General features: G+C 44.8%; 1 protein-coding gene across 2 annotated transcripts in view; it reads left to right on the forward strand.

Moving 5' to 3' along the window:
- LOC106592101 (synaptotagmin-17) overlaps window positions 1–20,866 on the forward strand; it is a 59,745-nt gene that overhangs the window by 28,189 nt on the left and 10,690 nt on the right. For both annotated transcript variants that reach the window (XM_045715887.1, XM_045715888.1), the window contains 7 exons: window positions 6,191–6,339; window positions 6,722–6,965; window positions 7,245–7,398; window positions 8,016–8,159; window positions 10,986–11,060; window positions 16,078–16,198; window positions 18,985–19,140. In XM_045715887.1, the coding sequence (XP_045571843.1) occupies window positions 6,191–6,339; window positions 6,722–6,965; window positions 7,245–7,398; window positions 8,016–8,159; window positions 10,986–11,060; window positions 16,078–16,198; window positions 18,985–19,140 (1,043 nt within the window). The remainder of the gene's footprint in view (window positions 1–6,190; window positions 6,340–6,721; window positions 6,966–7,244; window positions 7,399–8,015; window positions 8,160–10,985; window positions 11,061–16,077; window positions 16,199–18,984; window positions 19,141–20,866) is intronic.

Here is a 20,866-nt window from a genome sequence, read left to right on the forward strand (position 1 = left end):
TGAGGGGTGGCCAGTCCTCTTCTGGCTGTGCAGGGTGGAGATTATAACAGAACATGGCCAAGATGTTAAAATGTTCATAAATGACCAGCATGGTGAAATAATAATAATCATAGTAGTTGTCGAGGGTGCAACAAGCACGTCCGGTGAACAGGTCAGGGTTCCATAGCCGCAGGCAGAACAGTTGAAACTGGAGCAGCAGCACGGCCAGGTGGACTGGGGACAGCAAGGAGTCATCATGCCAGGTAGTCTTGAGGCATGGTCCTAGGGCTCAGGTCCTCCGAGAGAAAGAAAGAAAGAGAGAAAGAGAGAATTAGAGAGAGCATATTTAAATTCACACAGGACACCGGATAAGACAAGAGAAATACTCCAGATGTAACAGACTGACCCTAGCCACCCGACACATAAACTACTGCAGCATAAATACTGGAGGCTGAGACAGGAGGGATCAGAAGACACTGTGGCCCCATCCGATGATAGCCCCGGACAGGGCCAAACAGGCAGGATATAACCCCACCCACTTTGCCAAAGCACAGCCCCCACACCACTAGAGGGATGTCTCCAACCACCAACTTACCGTCCTAAGACAAGGCCGAGTATAGCCCACAAAGATCTCCGCCACGGCACAACCCAAGGGGGGGGGCGCCAACCCAGACAGGAAGACCACGTCAGTGACTCAACCCACTCAAGTGACGCACCCCTCCCATGAACGGCATGGAAGAACACCAGTAAGCCAGTGACTCAGCCCCTGTAAAAGGGTTAGAGGCAGAGAATCCCAGTGGAGAGAGGGGAACCGGCAAGGCAGAGACAGCAAGGGCGGTTCGTTGCTCCAGCCTTTCCGTTCACCTTCACACTCCTGGGCCAGACTATACTTAATCATAGGACCTACTGAAGAGATAAGTCTTCAGTAAAGACTTAAAGGTTAAGACTGAGTCTGCGTCTCTCACATGGGTAGGCAGACCATTCCATAAAAATGGAGCTCTATAGGAACCTATTCCAACAGGGCTGTGGATATAGTCAATCATCATTACAGATTATTACCAGGTCTGTCAATGCCCCCTGTTCCGTGCTGTAATGGAACAGTCCAAACCCCCCTGTTCTGTGGCGTAATGGAACAGTCAAACCCCCCTTTTCTGTGGCGTAATGGAACAGTCCAGCCACCCTGTTCTGTGGCGTAATGGAACAGTCCAACCCCCCTTTTCTGTGGCGTAATGGAACAGTCCAGCCACCCTGTTCTGTGGTGTAATGGAACAGTCCAACCCCCCAGTTCTGTGGTGTAATGGAACAGTCCAACCCCCCTGCTCTGTGGTGTAATGGAACAGTCCATATCCCATGTTCTGCCAGTCTCTCTAGGGACCTGATGTTGACGTCAGCACTCTGGGTGAGCTCATTCTGTGGTTGAGAGGGTGTGTGTGTGACAGAGACCAAAGGTCTGGCTGAAGCACTGTTCTACTGATTAAGATAGACATGTTGGAGACACACACACATACACACACACTGTACCGATACTGTTGTCTCTCAGGAGTAGTAACAGCATGGCATGTGATACAGACCATATACCAGTATTAACCTGCTTATTACCATGGAGACTCAGTCTGAGATACAGACCATATACCAGTATTAACCTGCTTATTACCATGGAGACTCAGTCTGAGATACAGACCATATACCAGTATTAACCTGCTTATTACCATGGAGACTCAGTCTGAGATACAGACCATATACCAGTATTAACCTGCTTATTACCATGGAGACTCAGTCTGAGATACAGACCATATACCAGTATTAATCTTTTAAAAACATGAGGTGTCTCTGTCCCACTCCACCCACCCCCCCACTCTCTATTGGTTTCACCTAAGTTAATTTCCCTCTTCTCCTCTCCTCTTCTCCCTCCCTCCTCTCCTAAAGCCATGTGTTTTAGATTGCCCTGTTACCTTGACAACTATCTCCCTGCGAGCTGTCGCCATGGACACAAAGGGTCCTTGATGATCCCCAAGGGATGGCTGGGAATTAGGTGTCCAGTACAAAGTCCTGAAAGAAGGATGGATGGAGGGAGGTGGAGAGAGAGAGAGAGAGAGAGAGAGAGAGAGAGAGAGAGAGAGAGAGAGAAAGAAAGAAAGAGGGGAAGGGAGGGAGCTAGGGAGGGATGGGGGAGAGAGAGAGAGAGAGAGAGGGAGGGAGAGAGAGAGGGAAAACAATAAAATGAGTAAAACATGTTTGTGCAGATTCCTCTCAGCATTGGCCGGTGATATTAAAGGGGCAATCCAGGATTCCAAACACAACAAGCGGTCACCTCGTCACGTGTTTTGGTAAATAGCTGAGAGATGAGGCTGGAGAAGAGGATGTAACAATCCCTGATGGTTCCTCTGATGGTGTTTTAATAGAACTAAATTCCCTCTGAGCAGAACAGAACAGAAGCCCCAGACAGGATGCAGTCTCATGTTATCATGTCCTGACTGACTACTGTCATTACACTACCGTACAATGTGTTTATTTGTGTGTGAGTGTGCGTGTGCGTGTGTGTGCGTGTGTGCGTGTGTGTCTGTGTGTGTTGATTTTTGTGACGGCAGAGACAAATGGAAAAATAAGGACAAGGACATGGACCTGTCATCAGGAGAAGATGTGTCTGTTCCTACAGAAGGACATGTCATCAGGAGAAGTTGTGTCTGTTCCTAGAGAAGGACCTGTCATCAGGAGAAGATGTGTCTGTTCCTACAGAAGGACATGTCATCAGGAGAAGTTGTGTCTGTTCCTAGAGAAGGACCTGTCATCAGGAGAAGATGTGTCTGTTCCTAGAGAAGGACATGTCATCAGGAGAAGTTGTGTCTGTTCCTACAGAAGGACCTGTCATCAGGAGAAGTTGTGTCTGTTCCTAGAGAAGGACATGTCATCAGGAGAAGTTGTGTCTGTTCCTAGAGAAGGACATGTCATCAGGAGAAGTTGTGTCTGTTCCTACAGAAAGACATGTCATCAGGAGAAGTTGTGTCTGTTCCTACAGAAAGACATGTCATCAGGAGAAGTTGTGTCTGTTCCTACAGAAAGACATGTCATCAGGAGAAGATGTGTCTGTTCCTAGAGAAGGACATGGACCTGTCATCAGGAGAAGATGTGTCTGTTGGCTCACTAATAGAATGGGTCAGCAGTTATTAGAGATATTCTGGTGTAAAGTGTCAGTAGTTATTAGAGATATTCTGGTGTAAAGTGTCAGTAGTTATTAGAGATTTTCTGGTGTAAAGTGTCAGTAGATATTAGAGATATTCTGGTGTAAAGTGTCAGTAGTTATTAGAGATATTCCGGTGTAAAGTATCAGTAGTTATTAGAGATATTCTGGTGTAAAGGGTCAGTAGTTATTAGAGATATTCTGGTGTAAAGTGTCAGTAGTTATTAGAGATATTCTGGTGTAAAGTGTCAGTAGTTATTAGAGATATTCTGGTGTAAAGTGTCAGTAGTTATTAGAGATATTCTGGGGTAAAGTGTCAGTAGTTATTAGAGATTTTCTGGTGTAAAGTGTCAGTAGTTATTAGAGATATTCTGGTGTAAAGTGTCAGTAGTTATTAGAGATATTCTGGTGTAAAGTGTCAGTAGTTATTAGAGATATCCCAGGGTAAAGTGTCAGTAGTTATTAGAGATATCCCAGGGTAAAGTGTCAGTAGTTATTAGAGATATTCCGGTGTAAAGGGTCAGTAGTTATTAGAGATATTCTGGTGTAAAGTGTCAGTAGTTATTAGAGATATTCTGGTGTAAAGTGTCAGTAGTTATTAGAGATATTCTGGTGTAAAGTGTCAGTAGTTATTAGAGATATTCTGGTGTAAAGTGTCAGTAGTTATTAGAGATATCCCAGGGTAAAGTGTCAGTAGTTATTAGAGATATCCCAGGGTAAAGTGTCAGTAGTTATTAGAGATATTCCGGTGTAAAGTGCCAGTAGTTATTAGAGATATTCTGGTGTAAAGTTTCAGTAGTTATTAGAGATATTCTGGTGTAAAGTGTTAGTAGTTATTAGAGATATTCTGATATAAATTGTCAGTAGTTATTAGAGATATTCTGATATAAATTGTCAGTAGTTATTAGAGATATTCTGATATAAATTGTCAGTAGTTATTAGAGATATTCTGATATAAATTGTCAGAGATATTCTACATCAGCTGCATAGTGGCTGCATCCCATTTAATAATAAGGTAGGTGCTTATACTTGTCCTATTTAAAAAAATATATTTTCATGTCTCAACTCGCCCTCTGCCAGGATCAGCCATTATCAACGGTGACCCTGGAGCAATTAGGGTTAAGTGCAGTCGTGCAAAGTACTTAAGTAAAAATATTTAAAAGTACTACTTGTCAGCCCTCAAGTTTTCAAGATATGTCACTTTCCAAATACAGAAATCATCCCCGATGATGCTGCGTTTTGCTTTTGTTTCTATTTTTGATAAAGCACTTAGATTTAATTTTGTTACTTAAGTATATTTAAAACCAAATACTTTCACTCAAATATAACTTTACTGGGTGACTTTCACTTAAGTCATTTTTTATTAAGGCATCTTTACTTTTTCTGAAGTATGCGCAAGGGCACATTGACAGATTTTTGTTGTTGCTGGCTCAAGGACTCGAGCTAATGACCTTTGGGTTCCTGGCCCCGCGCTCTAACCGCTAGGCTACCTGCCACCCCTATGCTCTAACCGCTAGGCTACCTGCCACCCCCACGCTCTAACCGCTAGGCTACCTGCCACCCCCACGCTCTAACCGCTAGGCTACCTGCCACCCCTTTGAGATGCAGCCAGTGACAGCTGTGTTTACAGAAGTATCACTATCGCTCATGGAAACAATCAGTTAATCCTGCCAGAAAGTCGTTAGCACACACACACACACACACACACACACACACACACACACACACACACACACACACACACACACACACACACACACACACACACACACACACACACACACACACACACACACACACACACACTGACACACAGAGAGAGAGAGTAGTTATGATGATGTCGTTGTTATATAGCTGTCTGATTTCCCCAGTTGAAGGATAAGGAACATTTCGACCACATTAGCCAATAACACATGTTTCTTGTCCTTCACATGGACCCAGAGGAGCTCCATACTCTGAGTTGGCAGGTACCACCAATGTGTGGTAGACAAGGGCTTCTGACCCCTTTTGTGACTGATGCAAATCCATCAGGGACCCCCTCTTAATCAGAACAGTACAGCGCATTTATGTTTAAACAAATTCAACAAACAATTAGAGAATACAACAAGTATTGAGTTGAAAAATGGATAATTGGTGGAGTACTGTGGATACCAATATCTCTGTGAGCCTCCCAGGCCCATGTTTCCCAGGGTTAAGAACAGAATACTGTGGATACTAATGTCTCTGTGAGCCTCCCAGGCCCATGTTGCCCAGGGTTAAGAACAGAATACTGTGGATACTAATATCTCTGTGAGCCTCCCAGGCCCATGTTGCCCAGGGTTAAGAACAGAATACTGTGGATACTAATATCCCTGTGAGCCTCCCAGGCCCATGTTTCCCAGGGTTAAGAATAGAATACTGTGGATACTAATATCTCTGTGAGCCTCCCAGGCCCATGTTGCCCAGGGTTAAGAACAGAATACTGTGGATACTAATGTCTCTGTGAGCCTACCAGGCCCATGTTTCCCAGGGTTAGGAACAGAATCTTGTAAATTAAGAATATTCCATTGTATTGCATTCTATTACACCCTCTAAACTTATTTCATGGATCCCTTGGCCAAAAAGAGTTTAACCTGTTGCTGTTAGTAATATTCATAAACAAATGTAAATGTATTATTTGGGGGGAGATCTGGCCATGGACCACCTGTAGTAGATCGAGGCTCAAGTGTTTCTCGCTCTCTCTCTGTCTCCCTCTATCCATCTGTCTCTCTCTCTCTCTCTCCCTCTTTCACTCTGGATCTCCCTGTCTTTCTCTCTGTCTCCCTCTCTCCCTCTCCCTCTGTTTCTCTCTCTCTCTCTGGCTCCCGCTCTTCCTCTGTTTCTCTCTCTCTCTCCCTCTTTCACTCTGGATCTCCCTGTCTTTCTCTCTGTCTCCCTCTCTCCCTCTCCCTCTGTTTCTCTCTCTCTCCCTCTTTCTCTCTGGCTCTCCCTGTCTTTCTCTCTGTCTCTCTCTCTCCCTCTCCCTCTGTTTCTCTCTCTCTTCCTCCGTCTCAGAGTGAACGAGTGTGTGGATGAGAAGGACACTGATACAGGGGTCACTCATGTTGACGCCATGGCAATACCGCAGGACAGTATTCCGACCCAGAGGCGTTCCAGCTCAGAGATGTCCCGATCCACCTTCAGCCTGGTCCGACAACTCTCCAGTAAGAACAACTGATCCAATGAATCACTGAATCAAACACTGAACCAATTAACCACTTAACTACTGAATCAAATACTGAACCACTGACTCTCTGAATCAAACTCTTAACTACTGAACCACTGAACCAATTAATCAAACACTGAACCCCTGAACCAATTAACAACTAAACTACTGAATGAAACACTGAATCACTGAACCAAGGAATTACTGAATTAAATACTGAACCACTGAACCAATTAACCACTAAGAACCACTGGATGAAACACTGAACCACTAAGAACCACTGAATCCAAAAATGATTGAATTAACTTCTTCATTCCCCTCTCCTCTCTCTTTTCTCCTCTAACTATATTCTCCTCTATTCACCCCCTCCCCTCCCCCAGGTCTAGACGCCCGCAGGCCCAGCTCTCCGCTGGTTGATGTGAAACCCATTGAGTTCTGGGCCATGGGCCCCAGGAAGGAGGTGATCCAGCCGCTGCGTCGACCCCAGCCCCCTGCGAATGACTACTTCAGGAAGTTGGAGCCACGCCTCTACTCTCTGGACTCATCCGGAGACGACGTGGACTCGCTAACGGACGAGGAGATTCTGCTACGATACCAACTGGGCATGCTCCACTTCAGCACACAGTAACGTTTTGTCTTTTATATGTTGTATTATATCTTTCATATTTTAGAATCAGAATTATAGTAATAAGCTTGTAAACTTCCCCAGGTCTAGAAATAAAAACAGGAAAATAAGAAAAACATTCATTCATCTAATGTTTCTTTTCTTCATGTCCCTCTGATCATCCCAACCTCCTCCTCTCTCTCTCTGTCTCTCTCCCCCTCTCTCTCTCTCTTTCTCTCCCTCTCATCATCCCCCTCCCTCCCTCTCTCTCCCTCTCTCCAATACCCCTCTCCTCTCAGGTATGACCTAATCAACGGCCACCTGGGCGTTAGGGTCATTGAGGCTCGCGACCTGCCCCCACCGCTGACCTGTGATGGAGCACGCCAGGACATGGCCCACTCCAACCCATACGTCAAGATCAGCCTGCTGCCGGACCACAAGAACTCCCGGCAGGTAGCTTAGCGCTTAGAGAAGCGGCCCTGCAACTGGAGGGTTGCTGGTTTGAATCCCAGCTCTGACTGGAAAAATCTGGTGTGGAGTGAGCTGTCAACTGGAGGGTTGCTGGTTTGAATCCCAGCTCTGACTGGAAAAATATGGTGTGGAGTGAGCTGTCAACTGGAGGGTTGCTGGCATCAGTATCCTAGAAACCATTGCCTGCTGTTGTGCCCTTGACCAAAGCACTTAATCATCCCTAGAAGTATTGCTCCGGGGGCGCAGACCCATTGCTTCCAGGCTCAAGGTTGGGTTGTCAGCATAAATACACATTTCCATTCTCTGTAAGTTAATGGGCCCCCCTCACCTTGGGTTCCCGAGTGTCGCAGCGGTCTAAGGCACTGTATCTCAGTGCTAGAGGTGTCACTACAGACACCCTGGTTCAAATCCAGGCTGTATCACAACTGGCCGTGATTGGAAGTCCCATAGGGCGGCGCACAATTGGCCCAGCGTCGTCCGGGTTTGGCTAGGGTAGGCCGTCATTGTAAATAAGAATTTGTTCTTAACTGACTTGCCTAGTTAAATCAAGGTTAAATAAAATTTAAAAAAATGAACAATAAAGTATTTTTCTTCTTCAGACAGGGGTGAAGAGGAAGACACAGAACCCGGTGTTTGAGGAGCGGTTCACCTTTGACCTTCTGTTCTTGGAGGCCCAGCGCCGCACCCTGCTGCTGTCTGTGGTCGACTTCGACAAGTTCTCACGACACTGTGTCATCGGCAAGGTGAACACACATACACACATACACAACCCCACAAACAAAACACACACACGAACGCACACACGCTCATACACAAGCACACACGCACACACACACACACCTATCATGTGAGTATTGATACCTGGGGTGAAAGTAAGCTGGTAAAACATGTTCCTATCACAATAATTAAAACAAAGATAGCAAGAAAACCTGTTGGCTGTTACACCATCATTTGTCATTAGCCTACCGCCTGTCAGCCGCATGACACATTTGCAAATGGACTTGAAAAAGGGTGGAATACGTTCCAAAATGTTGTGTGGTTTGATGTGAACACAAATACATTCAGGCTATAAGTCTAATGTCATTAGGCTATTGGGTGTTTTAACAGCCTTTTCCTATTCATCAAATGGCTGGTGCACTGCACTGTTTCAGATGCTGGAATTATGTGAGAGTGGATGAACGTGCGCGGGTATTGTCTACTTTTTGAAGTGATTTATTTGACAATGACTGGTTGTGTTCATCCTACTTTAAAAAAGTAATACATTTTTACAGTTTAATGACGTCTTTACTATTAGCTATAAAAATAAAGAGAGTTGTACGCTCTATATATGAACTCCCAGTAATGGGTAAATCACCAACGTTTCGGCATCACTGTGCCTTCTTCTTGACTATTAGGCCAATAAAAACAATGTGTGTGCATACACAGGATGTCCCGTACCAGGAAGATACAGTGGATGGCGAAAATATTCACCCCCTTTGGCATTTTTCCTATTTTTTTGCCTTACAACTTGGAATTAAAATAGATTTTTGGGGGGTTTGTATCATTTGATTTACACAACACGCCTACCACTTTGAAGATGCAAAATATTTTTTATTGTGAAACAAACCGCATAACTAGCGCGCATAACAAGCGTGCATAACTATTCACCCCCCTCAGTGTCAATACTTTGTAGAGACACCTTTTGCAGCAATTACAGCTGCACGTCTCTAGGGGTTTGTCTCTATAAGCTTGGCACATCTAGCCACTGGGAGTTTTGCCCATTCAAGGCAAAACTGCTCCAGCTCCTTCAAGTTGGTTAGGTTCTGCTGGTGTACAGCAAACTTTAAGTCATACCACAGATTCTCAATTGGATTGAGGTCTGGGCTTTGACTAGGCCATTCCAAGACATTTAAATGTTTCCCCATAAGCCACTCGAGTGTTGCTTTAGCTGTATGCTTGCGGTCATTGTCCTGCTGGAAGGTGAATCTCAGTCCTAGTCTCAAATCTCTCAAAGACTTGAAACAGGTTTCCCTCAAGAATTTAGTGCCATCAATCATTTCTTCAATTCTGACCAGTTTCCAGTCCCTGCCAATGAAAAACATCCCACACAGCATGCTTCACTGTGGGGATGGTGTTCTTGGGGTGATGAGAGGTGTTGGGTTTGCGCCAGACATAGCGTTTTCCTTGATGGCCAAAAAGCTCAATTTTAGTCTCATATGACCAGAGTACATTCTTCCATATGTTTGGGGAGTCTCCCATATTCCTTTTGGTCGAACACCAAACGTGTTTGCTTCTTTTTTTCTTTAAGCAATTACTTTTTTCTGGCCACTCTTCCGTAAAGCCCAGCTCTGTGGAGTGTATGGCTTAAAGTGGTCCAAAGGACAAATACTCCAATCTCCGCTGTGGAGCTTTGCAGCTCCTTCAGGATTATCTTTGGTCTCTTTGTTGCCTCTCTGATTAATGCTCTCCTTGCCTGGTCCGTGAGTTTTGGTGGGTGGCGCTCTATTTTTTTTTTTATAAACCCTTTTTTTCTCCCCAATTTCGTGGTATCCAATTGGTAGTTACAGTCTTGTCTCATCACCGCAACTCCCGTACGGACTCGAGAGAGGCGAAGGTCGAGAGCCATGCGTCCTCCGAAACACAACCCAACCAAGCCGCACTGCTTCTTGACACAATGCACATCCAACCCGGAAGCCAGCCGCACCAATGTGCCGGAGGAAACACCGTACACCTGGCGACCTGGTCAGCGTGCACTGCGCCCGTCCCGACACAGGAGTCGCTAGTGCGCGATGAGACAAGGATATCCCTGCCGGCCAAACCCTCCCTAACCCGGACGACGCTAGGCCAATTGTGCACCGCCCCATGGGCCTCCCAACAGAGCTTGGGCTCGAACCCAGAATCTCTGGTGGCACAGCTAGCACTGCGATGCAGTGCCTTAGACCACTGCGCCACCCGGGAGGCTCGGGCAGCGCTCTCTTGACAGGTTTGTTGTGGTGCCATATTCTTTCCATTTTTTAATAATGGATTTAATGGTGCTCCATGGGATGTTCAAAGTTTCGGATATTTTTTTATAACCCAACCCTGATCTGTACTTCTCCACAACTTTGTCCCTGACCTGTTTGGAGAGCTCCTTGGTCTTCATGGTGCCACTTGCTTGGTGGTGCCCCTTGCTTAGTGGTGTTGCAGACTCTGGGGCCTTTCAGAACAAGTGTATATATACTGAGATCGTGTGACAGATCATGTGACACTTAAATTGCACACAGGTGGACTTTATTTGACTAATTATGTGACTTATGAAGGTAATTGTTTGCACCAGATCTTATTAAGGGGCTTCATAGCAAAGGGGGTGAATACATATGCACGCACCACTTTTCCGTTTTAAATGTTTTTTGCTTTTTTTAAACAAGTTATTTTTTTCATTTCACTTCACCAATTTGGACTATTTTGTGTATGTCCATTACATGAAATCCAAATAAAAATCCAATTAAATTACAGGTTGTAATGCAACAAAATAGGAAAAACACCAAGGGGGATGAATACTTTTGCAAGGCTGAAAGATTAGTTCTGTAATGGTGTGTTTCCATTGGTAGGTGGCGCTGCCTCTGAGTGAGGTTGATCTGGTGAAGGGCGGTCACTGGTGGAAGGCCCTGATACCCAGTTCTCAGGTAGGGAGAACACACACACACGAAATGTCTTAGTTCAACACACACTAAGTGTCTTAGTTCAACACACACTAAGTGTCTTAGTTCAACACACACTGTCTTAGTTCAACACACACTGTCTTAATTCAACACACACGAAATGTCTTAGTTCAACACACACTAAGTGTCTTAGTTCAACACACACTAAGTGTCTTAGTTCAACACACACTGTCTTAGTTCAACACACACTGTCTTAATTCAACACACACTAAGTGTCTTAGTTCAACACACACTGTCTTAGTTCAACACACACTGTCTTAATTAAACACATACTAAGTGTCTTAGTTCAACACACACTAAGTGTCTTAGTTCAACACACACTAAGTGTCTTAATTCAACACACACTGTCTTAGTTCAACACACACTAGTGTCTTAATTCAACACACACTGTCTTAATTCAACACACACTAAATGTCTTAGTTCAACACACACTAAGTGTCTTAGTTCAATACTGTCACGTCCTGACCAGCAGATGGAGCAGTTGTAGTAGTTCTGGGGTCAGGACGTGGCAGTCTTGTGTGTGTGTGTGTGTGATTGTTCTGTGTTGGTCTTGTAACTCCTGATCAGGAACAGCTGGGGATCGTTGTTCCTGATTGGGAGTCATATATGTAGGAGTATGTTTGTCACTTGGTTTTGTGGGTAGTTGTTTTTGCACTGCGTTGGTGAGCCTGCAAAACGGTTTAGTGTTGTGGGTATCATTTATTGTTTTGTCAAGTGGATGCTTTACTCTTTTTTTGTTAATAAAAATATGAGTATCCACAACTCCGCTGCATTTTGGTCTTCCCTGCAACACAACGAAGGATTTTGTGACAGATCTGCCCACCACCAAAGGACCAAGCAGCGGAGAATAGGACAGAGGCAAGTGAGGGAGGAATGTTGGAAGCAGCGCGCTCGGGAGGTGATGGATTCCTGGTCGCTGGAGGTGTTGACGGAGAGGATTGACCGGACTTGGGAGCAGTTGCGGGTCCACTGTGACAACCTGCCTGGGAGGCAGGTAGAACCTGAGAGGCAGCCCCAATAATTTTTTAGGGGGGGGCACAAGGGCTATTTGGCGGGGCGAGATTACAGCCCCAGGCCAGCTCCCCGTACCCTTGTAGGGCAGACTGGACAGGTCCCGTGCTTTGGGGTTGGGGCTGTGGTGAGGCCTGGGATTTTCAGGCCGGTAGGCAAGGTACCAGCGCCCCGCATGTGCCAGGGCGAAGTAGGCATCGAGCCGGAAGGGGTGATGCCAACCCTGCGCTCAAGACCGCCAGTGCGCCCTTTCGGTCCGGTGTTTCCCGCTAGACGCACTAGCATGGAGGTGCGTGTCTCCAGGCTGGCACGTCCTGTACCAGCCCCACGCATCAGGAGTCTAGTGCGTCAGCCCAGCCTCGCCAGTCAACAGTCGTCGGAGCTGACCGCCAGTCAACAGTCGTCGGAGCTGCCCGCCAGTCAACAGTCGTCGGAGCTGCCTGCCAGTCAACAGTCGTCGGAGCTGCCCGCCAGTCAACAGTCGTCGGAGCTGCCCGCCAGTCAACAGTCGTCGGAGCTGCCCGCCAGTCAACAGTCGTCGGAGTGGCCAGACTGCGCTGAACTGCCGGAGTGGCCAGACTGCGCTGAACTGCCGGAGTGGCCAGACTGCCCTCCGGCCCAGCCCGAGTGGCCCTCCTGTCCTCCGGCCCAGCCCGAGGGGCCCTCCTGTCCTCCGGCCCAGCCCGAGGGGCCCTCCTGTCCCCCGGCCCAGCCCGAGGGGCCCGTCTGCCTGGCGCAGCTATCAGCGCCACCGAAGTGGGCGACGCCGAGGGTGGAGCAAGGTCCACGTCCTGCACCTGAGCCACCTCCAGGATAGGTGGGTTGGGGAGGGAGGGTGTAGCACAGTGCCGTCGTTGACGGCAGCCACCCTCCCTTCCCTCCCTTATTGTTTAGGGGTTATTGTTTATGGGTTTTGTTGGGGATTTTGTTTGGTGGTGTTTTTTTGTTGTTAGGTGCATTCCGGGGTTTGCACCTTGAGGGGGGGTACTGTCACGTCCTGGACAGCAGATGGAGCTGTTGTAGTAGTTTTGGGGTCAGGACGTGGCAGTCTTGTGTGTGTGTGATTGTTCTGTGTTGGTCTTGTGACTCCTGATCAGGAACAGCTGGGGATCGTTGTTCCTGATTGGGAGTCATATATGTAGGAGTATGTTTGTCACTTGGTTTTGTGGGTAGTTGTTTTTGCACTGCGTTGGTGAGCCTGCAAAACTGTTTAGTGTTGTGGGTATCATTTATTGTTTTGTCAAGTGGATGCTTTACTCTTTTATTGTTAATTAAAATATGAGTATCCACAACTCCGCTGCATTTTGGTCTTCCCTGCAACACAACGAAGGATTTTGTGACAAATACACACTAAGTGTCTTAGTTCAACACATTGATCTAGGTGGATTCCTCCCTTTGGATGTAAAACCATTATCAAGCTTCTCAGCCTATCCTCCTCCTCTTCCTCCTCATTCCATCGTCCTCCTCCTCTTCCCCTCCTCATCCACTTCCTCCTCATTCCCTTGTCCTCCTCCTCTCAGCCTCTCCTACACAGACATCCAGTCATCTGTAGGCCCTCTGAGGCCCAATCTGTTGTTTATTGGCCAAGAGAGGCACAACACTGACACTGACAGTGTGTGTGTGTGTGTGTGTCTGAGACACTAACACGCTGTTGTCGTGTCTTTGGGGTACCATTAAACTGAAGACATGTTTATCAATTAACTCCCTGTAATTATTATCACGCGATTAAACTGATTAATCGTTTAATTGTAATTAACTAGGAGATTGGGGCACCAAGGAGAATATTCAGATTACAAAGTTATAATTTTCCTAATATAACTTTCCTATATTATAATATAGGCCGATTATCTTCTGGTTTAAATGGTGTATTTTACCTCTAGTCCAGTCTCAATCCAAACGTCGTAAATTGTTGTATCTGCACGAACCCAGTCTTTACTAAAATCATCCATACATCAATTGTCTTAAAATAATTTATTTACTACACTAAGTAATTAACAGAAAACATACAAACAGTAATTATCGTCACAAAGGATTGGTATAGTAATGTGCCCTAATGGCTAACAGGCATGGCTGGTCTGTTAGACAATGGGTCATAAACGGTCAGCTGAGGAGGTACACAGAGTTCATTAATATTAACAATTGACAATTGAACGCTCACTCATTCGGGAACAATTGCAATCAATATATATTTACGCTGAGTGTGTCGTCGGGATCCTTGTTCGAGCGTCGTTCTGATGGAGAGTTCTCTCTCTCTCTCTCTCTCTCGGTTAGAATGGATCTTTCAAAGCGACATTCATTAATGTCGTTATAGAATGGATGTTTCGTTGGTCTTCGCGTTCGATGATATAATTTACTTAGCTGCAGACTAATAATTAATATCAAAGACTTGTTCTTATTCTGTCAGTATCAATAGTCTAAAAGTTAACCACGTGGTATAGTTCACTTTCAGTAGAGGAATTGGATGGTAAAACCTATTGGCCATGGAGTGGAGGCCTGGTCTGGAGAAATGTAGCTCAGGGTATAGTTTTATAGTGACCCTTGAACAGGCTTGTCAAATGACGGATGGTCCTGTCTGTGTCCCTTGGGGGCGTGCCGATGGCTGAGTGAAGCTTGGTACAGAAATCCAATTCTATCACATTAACATCAGTACATAGCATCTCAATGTATTACAAATAGCTTTATCCTTATTAATACATTTTATACAACCATTATGATGCAAGTCTCAAGCTGAGGCTATTATATAAACAGTTTTATGGTAATATGACTATATTGTCTCTTCTGAGTATCACAAAATTGTACCAAGCGGACCAGTTCGTAGCTGGATTCTTCACCAATCTTCCATACCTTCTCCAGAACACAAATGTCGCTTGGCTCCCCAATTCTGTGAGTTGGAAGAATTTCCTGTGTCTCTCTATGGGCCATGTGGCCAGAGACTCTCCTGGAATTTTACCACTCCTTCACACAGGGACTGGGTGGGGGAAGGTAGGTTGGGGGATGGTGCAAAAGGGGGGGAGGGGGTCAACTGTCCTCCCTGTACTCAAAGAGGCCAACGTCATGACACTGTCCTAGCTGCACATTTGTTCTATTGTCACGAGGGTGGTGAACGCATCGCCCGGGAACACAACAACACCACAACAACACCACAACAACACAACAACACCACAACAACACAACAACACCACAACACCACAACAACACCACAACAACACCACAACAATACCACAACAACACAACAATACCACAACAACACCGCAATAATACCACAACAACACCACAGCAACACCGCAACAACACAACAACACCACAGCAACACAACAACACCACAACACCACCACAACAACACAACATCACAACACCACCACAACACAACAACACCACAACACCACCACAACAACACAACATCACAACACCACAACAACACAACAACACCACAACAACACCGCAACACCACAACACCACAACAACACAACAACAACACAACAACACCACAACCCCACAACACGGCAACACCACAACACCACCACAAGAACACCACAACACAACCTCAACACTACCACAACACCACCACCACAACAACAACACAACAACACAACATCACAACACCACAACACCACAGCACCACAACAACACCAGAACAGCACAACAACACCACAACACAACAACACCACCACAACAACAACACCACAACACAACAACACCACAACACAACAACACAGGCTGTTAAAGAACAATGTTATACACACACGCACACACCCTGGGTTTTCTCTACTAGGGGTCTCTACTCTCTACAACACAACAGACACACACCTTGGGTTCTCGCTACTAGAGAGAGAGAGAGAGCGAGAAATAGAGAGAGAAAAGAAAGAGAGCGAGAGAGAGAGAGCTGCTGTAATGACTCAGCTATCTGAGATAGTCAGACAGACGTATCTATAGATAGAGTGATATTAACAGTGTTTTGTGTTTCTAACAGAATGAGGTAGAGCTGGGAGAGCTGCTGTTATCACTCAACTACCTGCCCTCCGCTGGAAGACTCAACGTTGACATCATCAGAGCCAAGCAGCTGCTGCAGACAGACATGTGCCAGGGATCAGGTAAACCATACCTACTAACATAGCTACTAACATACCTACTAATATACCTACTAATATACCTACTAACATACCTACTAATATACCTACTAACATACCTACTAACATACCTAGTAACATACCTACAAACATACCTATTAATATACCTACTAACATACCTACTAACATACCTACAAACATACCTATTAATATACCTACTAACATACCTACTAACATACCTACTAACATACCTACTAATATACCTAATAACATACCTATTAATATACCTACTAACATACCTACTAACATACCTACAAACATACCTATTAATATACCTACTAACATACCTACTAATATACCTACTAATATACCTACTAATATACCTATTAATATACCTAATAACATACCTACTAATATACCTACTAACATACCTAATAACATACCTATTAATATACCTACTAACATACCTACTAATATACCTACTAATATACCTAATAACATACCTAATAACATACCTACTAACATACCTACAAACATACCTATTAATATACCTACTAACATACCTACTAACATACCTACTAATATACCTAATAACATGCCTATTAATATACCTACTAACATACCTACTAACATACCTACAAACATACCTACTAATATACCTACTAACATACCTACTAAAATACCTACTAATATACCTACTAATATACCTATTAATATACCTAATAACATACCTACTAATATACCTACTAACATACCTAATAACATACCTATTAATATACCTACTAACATACCTACTAATATACCTACTAATATACTTACTAATATACCTACTAATATACCTATTAATATACCTAATAACATACCTAATAACATACCTACTAACATACCTACTAACATACCTACTAATATACCTAATAACATACCTATTAATATACCTACTAACATACCTACTAATATACCTACTAATATACCTACTAATACACCTATTAATATACCTAATAACATACCTACTAACATACCTACTAACATACCTACTAACATACCTATTAATATACCTACTAACATACCTACTAACATACCTACAAAACATACCTATTAATATACCTACTAACATACCTACTAACATACCTACTAATATACCTACTAACATACCTACTAACATACCTACTAACATACCTAATAACATACCTATTAATATACCTACTAACATACCTACTAACATACCTACTAATATACCTATTAATATACCTACTAACATACCTACAAACATACCTATTAATATACCTACTAATATACCTACTAATATACCTACTAATATACCTACTAATATACCTAATAACATACCTACTAATATACCTACTAACATACCTAATAACATACCTATTAATATACCTACTAACATACCTACTAATATACCTACTAATATACCTACTAATATACCTATTAATATACCTAATAACATACCTACTAACATACCTAATAACATACCTATTAATATACCTACTAACATACCTACTAACATACCTACTAATATACCTACTAATATACCTATTAACATACCTATCTCTACCTCATTTAACAGGTACCCCTGAACATTGACTCAGTACTGGTACCCCGTGTATATAGCCAAGTTATCACTGACTCAGTACTGGTACCCTGTGTATATAGCCAAGTTATCATTGACTCAGTACTGGTACCCTGTGTATATAGCCGTTATCATTGACTCAGTACTGGTACCCTGTGTATATAGCCAAGTTATCATTGACTCAGTATGGTACCGTGTATATAGCCAAGTTATCACTGACTCAGTACTGGTACCCTGTGTATATAGCCAAGTTATCATTGACTCAGTAGTGGTACCCCGTGTATATAGCCAAGTTATCATTGACTCAGTAGTGGTACCCCGTGTATATAGCCAAGTTATCATGGACTCAATACTGGTACCCCGTGTATATAGCCAAGTTATCATTACTTATTGTGTATCTGTTATTACTTTTCTATTATTTCTCTATGTTCTTTCTCTCTGAATTGTTGGGAAGGACCCGTAAGTAAGCTTTTCAATGTTAGTCCACACCTGTTGTTTATCAAGCATGTGACGAATAACATTTGATTTGAGGATAACTGAATAACACCTCATATACCACACCTGGGGATCAGCTGCTGCAGATCAGGTAATAACTGAATAAACCTGAATAACACACCTGACACACACCTGGGGATCAGGTAATAACTGAATAAACCTGAATAACACACCTGACACACACCTGGGGATCAGGTAATAACTGAGTAAACCTGAATAACACACCTGACACACACCTGGGTCAGGCATCACAGGGAACCACTTCACACCACAACACACCACGACACACCACGACACGACACACCACAACACACTATGTCATACCACAACACTACACACCACAACACCACAACACGACACTACACACCACAACACACTGTCATACCACAACCCTACACACCACAACACCACAACACGACACTACACAACACAACACACTATGTCATACCACAACACAACACTACACACCACAACACACCACAACCCTACAACACACCACGACACACTATGTCATACCACAACACGACACACTATGTCATACCACAACACGACACACTATGTCATACCACAACACGACACACTATGTCATACCACAACACGACACACTATGTCATACCACAACACGACACACTATGTCATACCACGGGGTACCATCATGCCACCTGCACATCCTATTTCTTGCTAGCAGAACATTTAACTTCCTTCCTGTCTCTATCTACATCCCCCCCAGACCCGTTTGTGAAGGTTCAGCTGGTAACAGGGCTGAAGCTGGTAAAGACCAAGAAGACATCCTGTATGAAAGGAACCATCGACCCCTTCTACAACGAGTCGTTCAGCTTCAGAGTCCCCCACGAAGACCTCAGCGAAGTCAGCCTGGTATTTACAGGTACAGCCCCTAGAGAGAGAGAGAGAGAGAGAGAGAGAGAGAGAGAGAGAGAGGTAGGGAAGGGGGGAGGAGAGAGAGGGGTTAAAGAGGGGGCTTCAGAGTCCCCCACGAAGACCTCAGCGAAGTCAGCCTGGTATTTACAGGTACAGCCCCTAGAGAGAGAGAGAGAGAGCGAGAGAGAGAGAGAGAGAGAGGTATGGAAGGGGGAGGTGAGAGAGAGAGAGAGGTAGGGAAGGGGGGAGGAGAGAGAGAGAGAGAGAGAGGTAGGGAAGGGGGAGGAGAGAGAGAGAGAGAGGTAGGGAAGGGGGAGGAGAGAGAGAGAGAGAGAGAGAGAGAGAGAGAGAGAGATAGGGAAGGGGGAGGAGAGAGAGAGAGAGAGAGAGGTAGGGAAGGGGGAGGAGAGAGAGAGAGAGAGAGGTAGGGAAGGGGGAGGAGAGAGAGAGAGAGAGAGAGAGAGAGAGAGAGAGAGAGGTAGGGAAGGGGGGAGGAGAGAGAGGGGTTAAAGAGGGGGCTTCAGAGTCCCCCACGAAGACCTCAGTGAAGTCAGCCTGGTATTTACAGGTACAGCCCCTAGAGAGAGAGAGAGAGAGAGAGAGAGAGAGAGAGAGGGGGAGTGGTGGGGAGGGGAGGAGAGAGAGACTGAGAGAAAGAGTAATACTCCATGTATATTGCTTTGGCAACAGTAACAACCACCCAACAGTGGCAACCACTAATTCATGCCAATAAACATTTATTGAATTGAATTGAATTGAGAGGTGGAGAGGTGAGGGAGAGAAAGAAAAGGGAAGTCATTCATATTATTACTCTGAAAAATAATAATGACCTTTCATTTGCTCTGTAACCTCATAGTAGACTCCCTACCTAGGCTCCCTACGGAGTGTACACTCTCTCCCTCTGTGGGGTGTATCTACCTAGAGAATAAGAGCATGCCTCCTGTGGTGTGTACAGCAGGATGGTGTCTCCATCTCTTTCCCTCTCTCTATCTCTCTCTCCATCCCTCTCTCCATCTCTTTCCCTCTCTCTATCTCTCTCTCCATCCCTCTCTCCATCTCTTTCCCTTTCTCTATCGCTCTCTCTTTCCCTGTCTCTATCTCTCTCTCCTTCCCTCTCTATCTCTCTCTTTCCCTCTCTCTATCTCTCTCCATCCCTCTCTCCATCTCTTTCCCTTTCTCTATCTCTCTCTCCATCCCTCTCTCCATCTCTTTCCCTCTCTCTATCGCTCTCTCTTTCCCTCTCTCTCTCTATCTCTCTCTTTCCCTCTCTCTTTATCTCTCTCCTTCCCTCTCTCTCTCTATCACTCTCTCTTTCCCTCTCTCTATCTCTCTCTCCTTCTCTCTCTCTACCTCTCTCTTTCCCTCTCTCTATCTCTCTCTCATCCCTCTCTTCTTCCCTCTCTCTTTATCTCTCTCCTTCCCTCTCTCTCTATCTCTCTCTTTCCCTCTATCTCTCTCTCCATCCCTCTCTCCATCCCTCTCTCTCTCTATCTCTCTCTCCTCTCTCTATCTCTCTCTTTCCCTCTCTCTATCTCTCTCTCCATCCCTCTCTCATCCCTCTGTCCTTCCCTCTCTATCTCTCTCCCTCTCTCATTCCCTCTCTCTCTATCTCTCTCTCCATCTCTCTCCATCCCTCTCTCCATCCCTCTCTCTCCATCTCTCTCCCTCTTTCCATCACAATTAGATAACTCTAAGTGGAAGAAGGATGGGGAGAGAGAGAGAAGGAGAGAGGG

Source organism: Salmo salar, chromosome ssa03, assembly GCF_905237065.1.
Source record: "Salmo salar chromosome ssa03, Ssal_v3.1, whole genome shotgun sequence".
Lineage (NCBI taxonomy): Eukaryota > Metazoa > Chordata > Actinopteri > Salmoniformes > Salmonidae > Salmo > Salmo salar.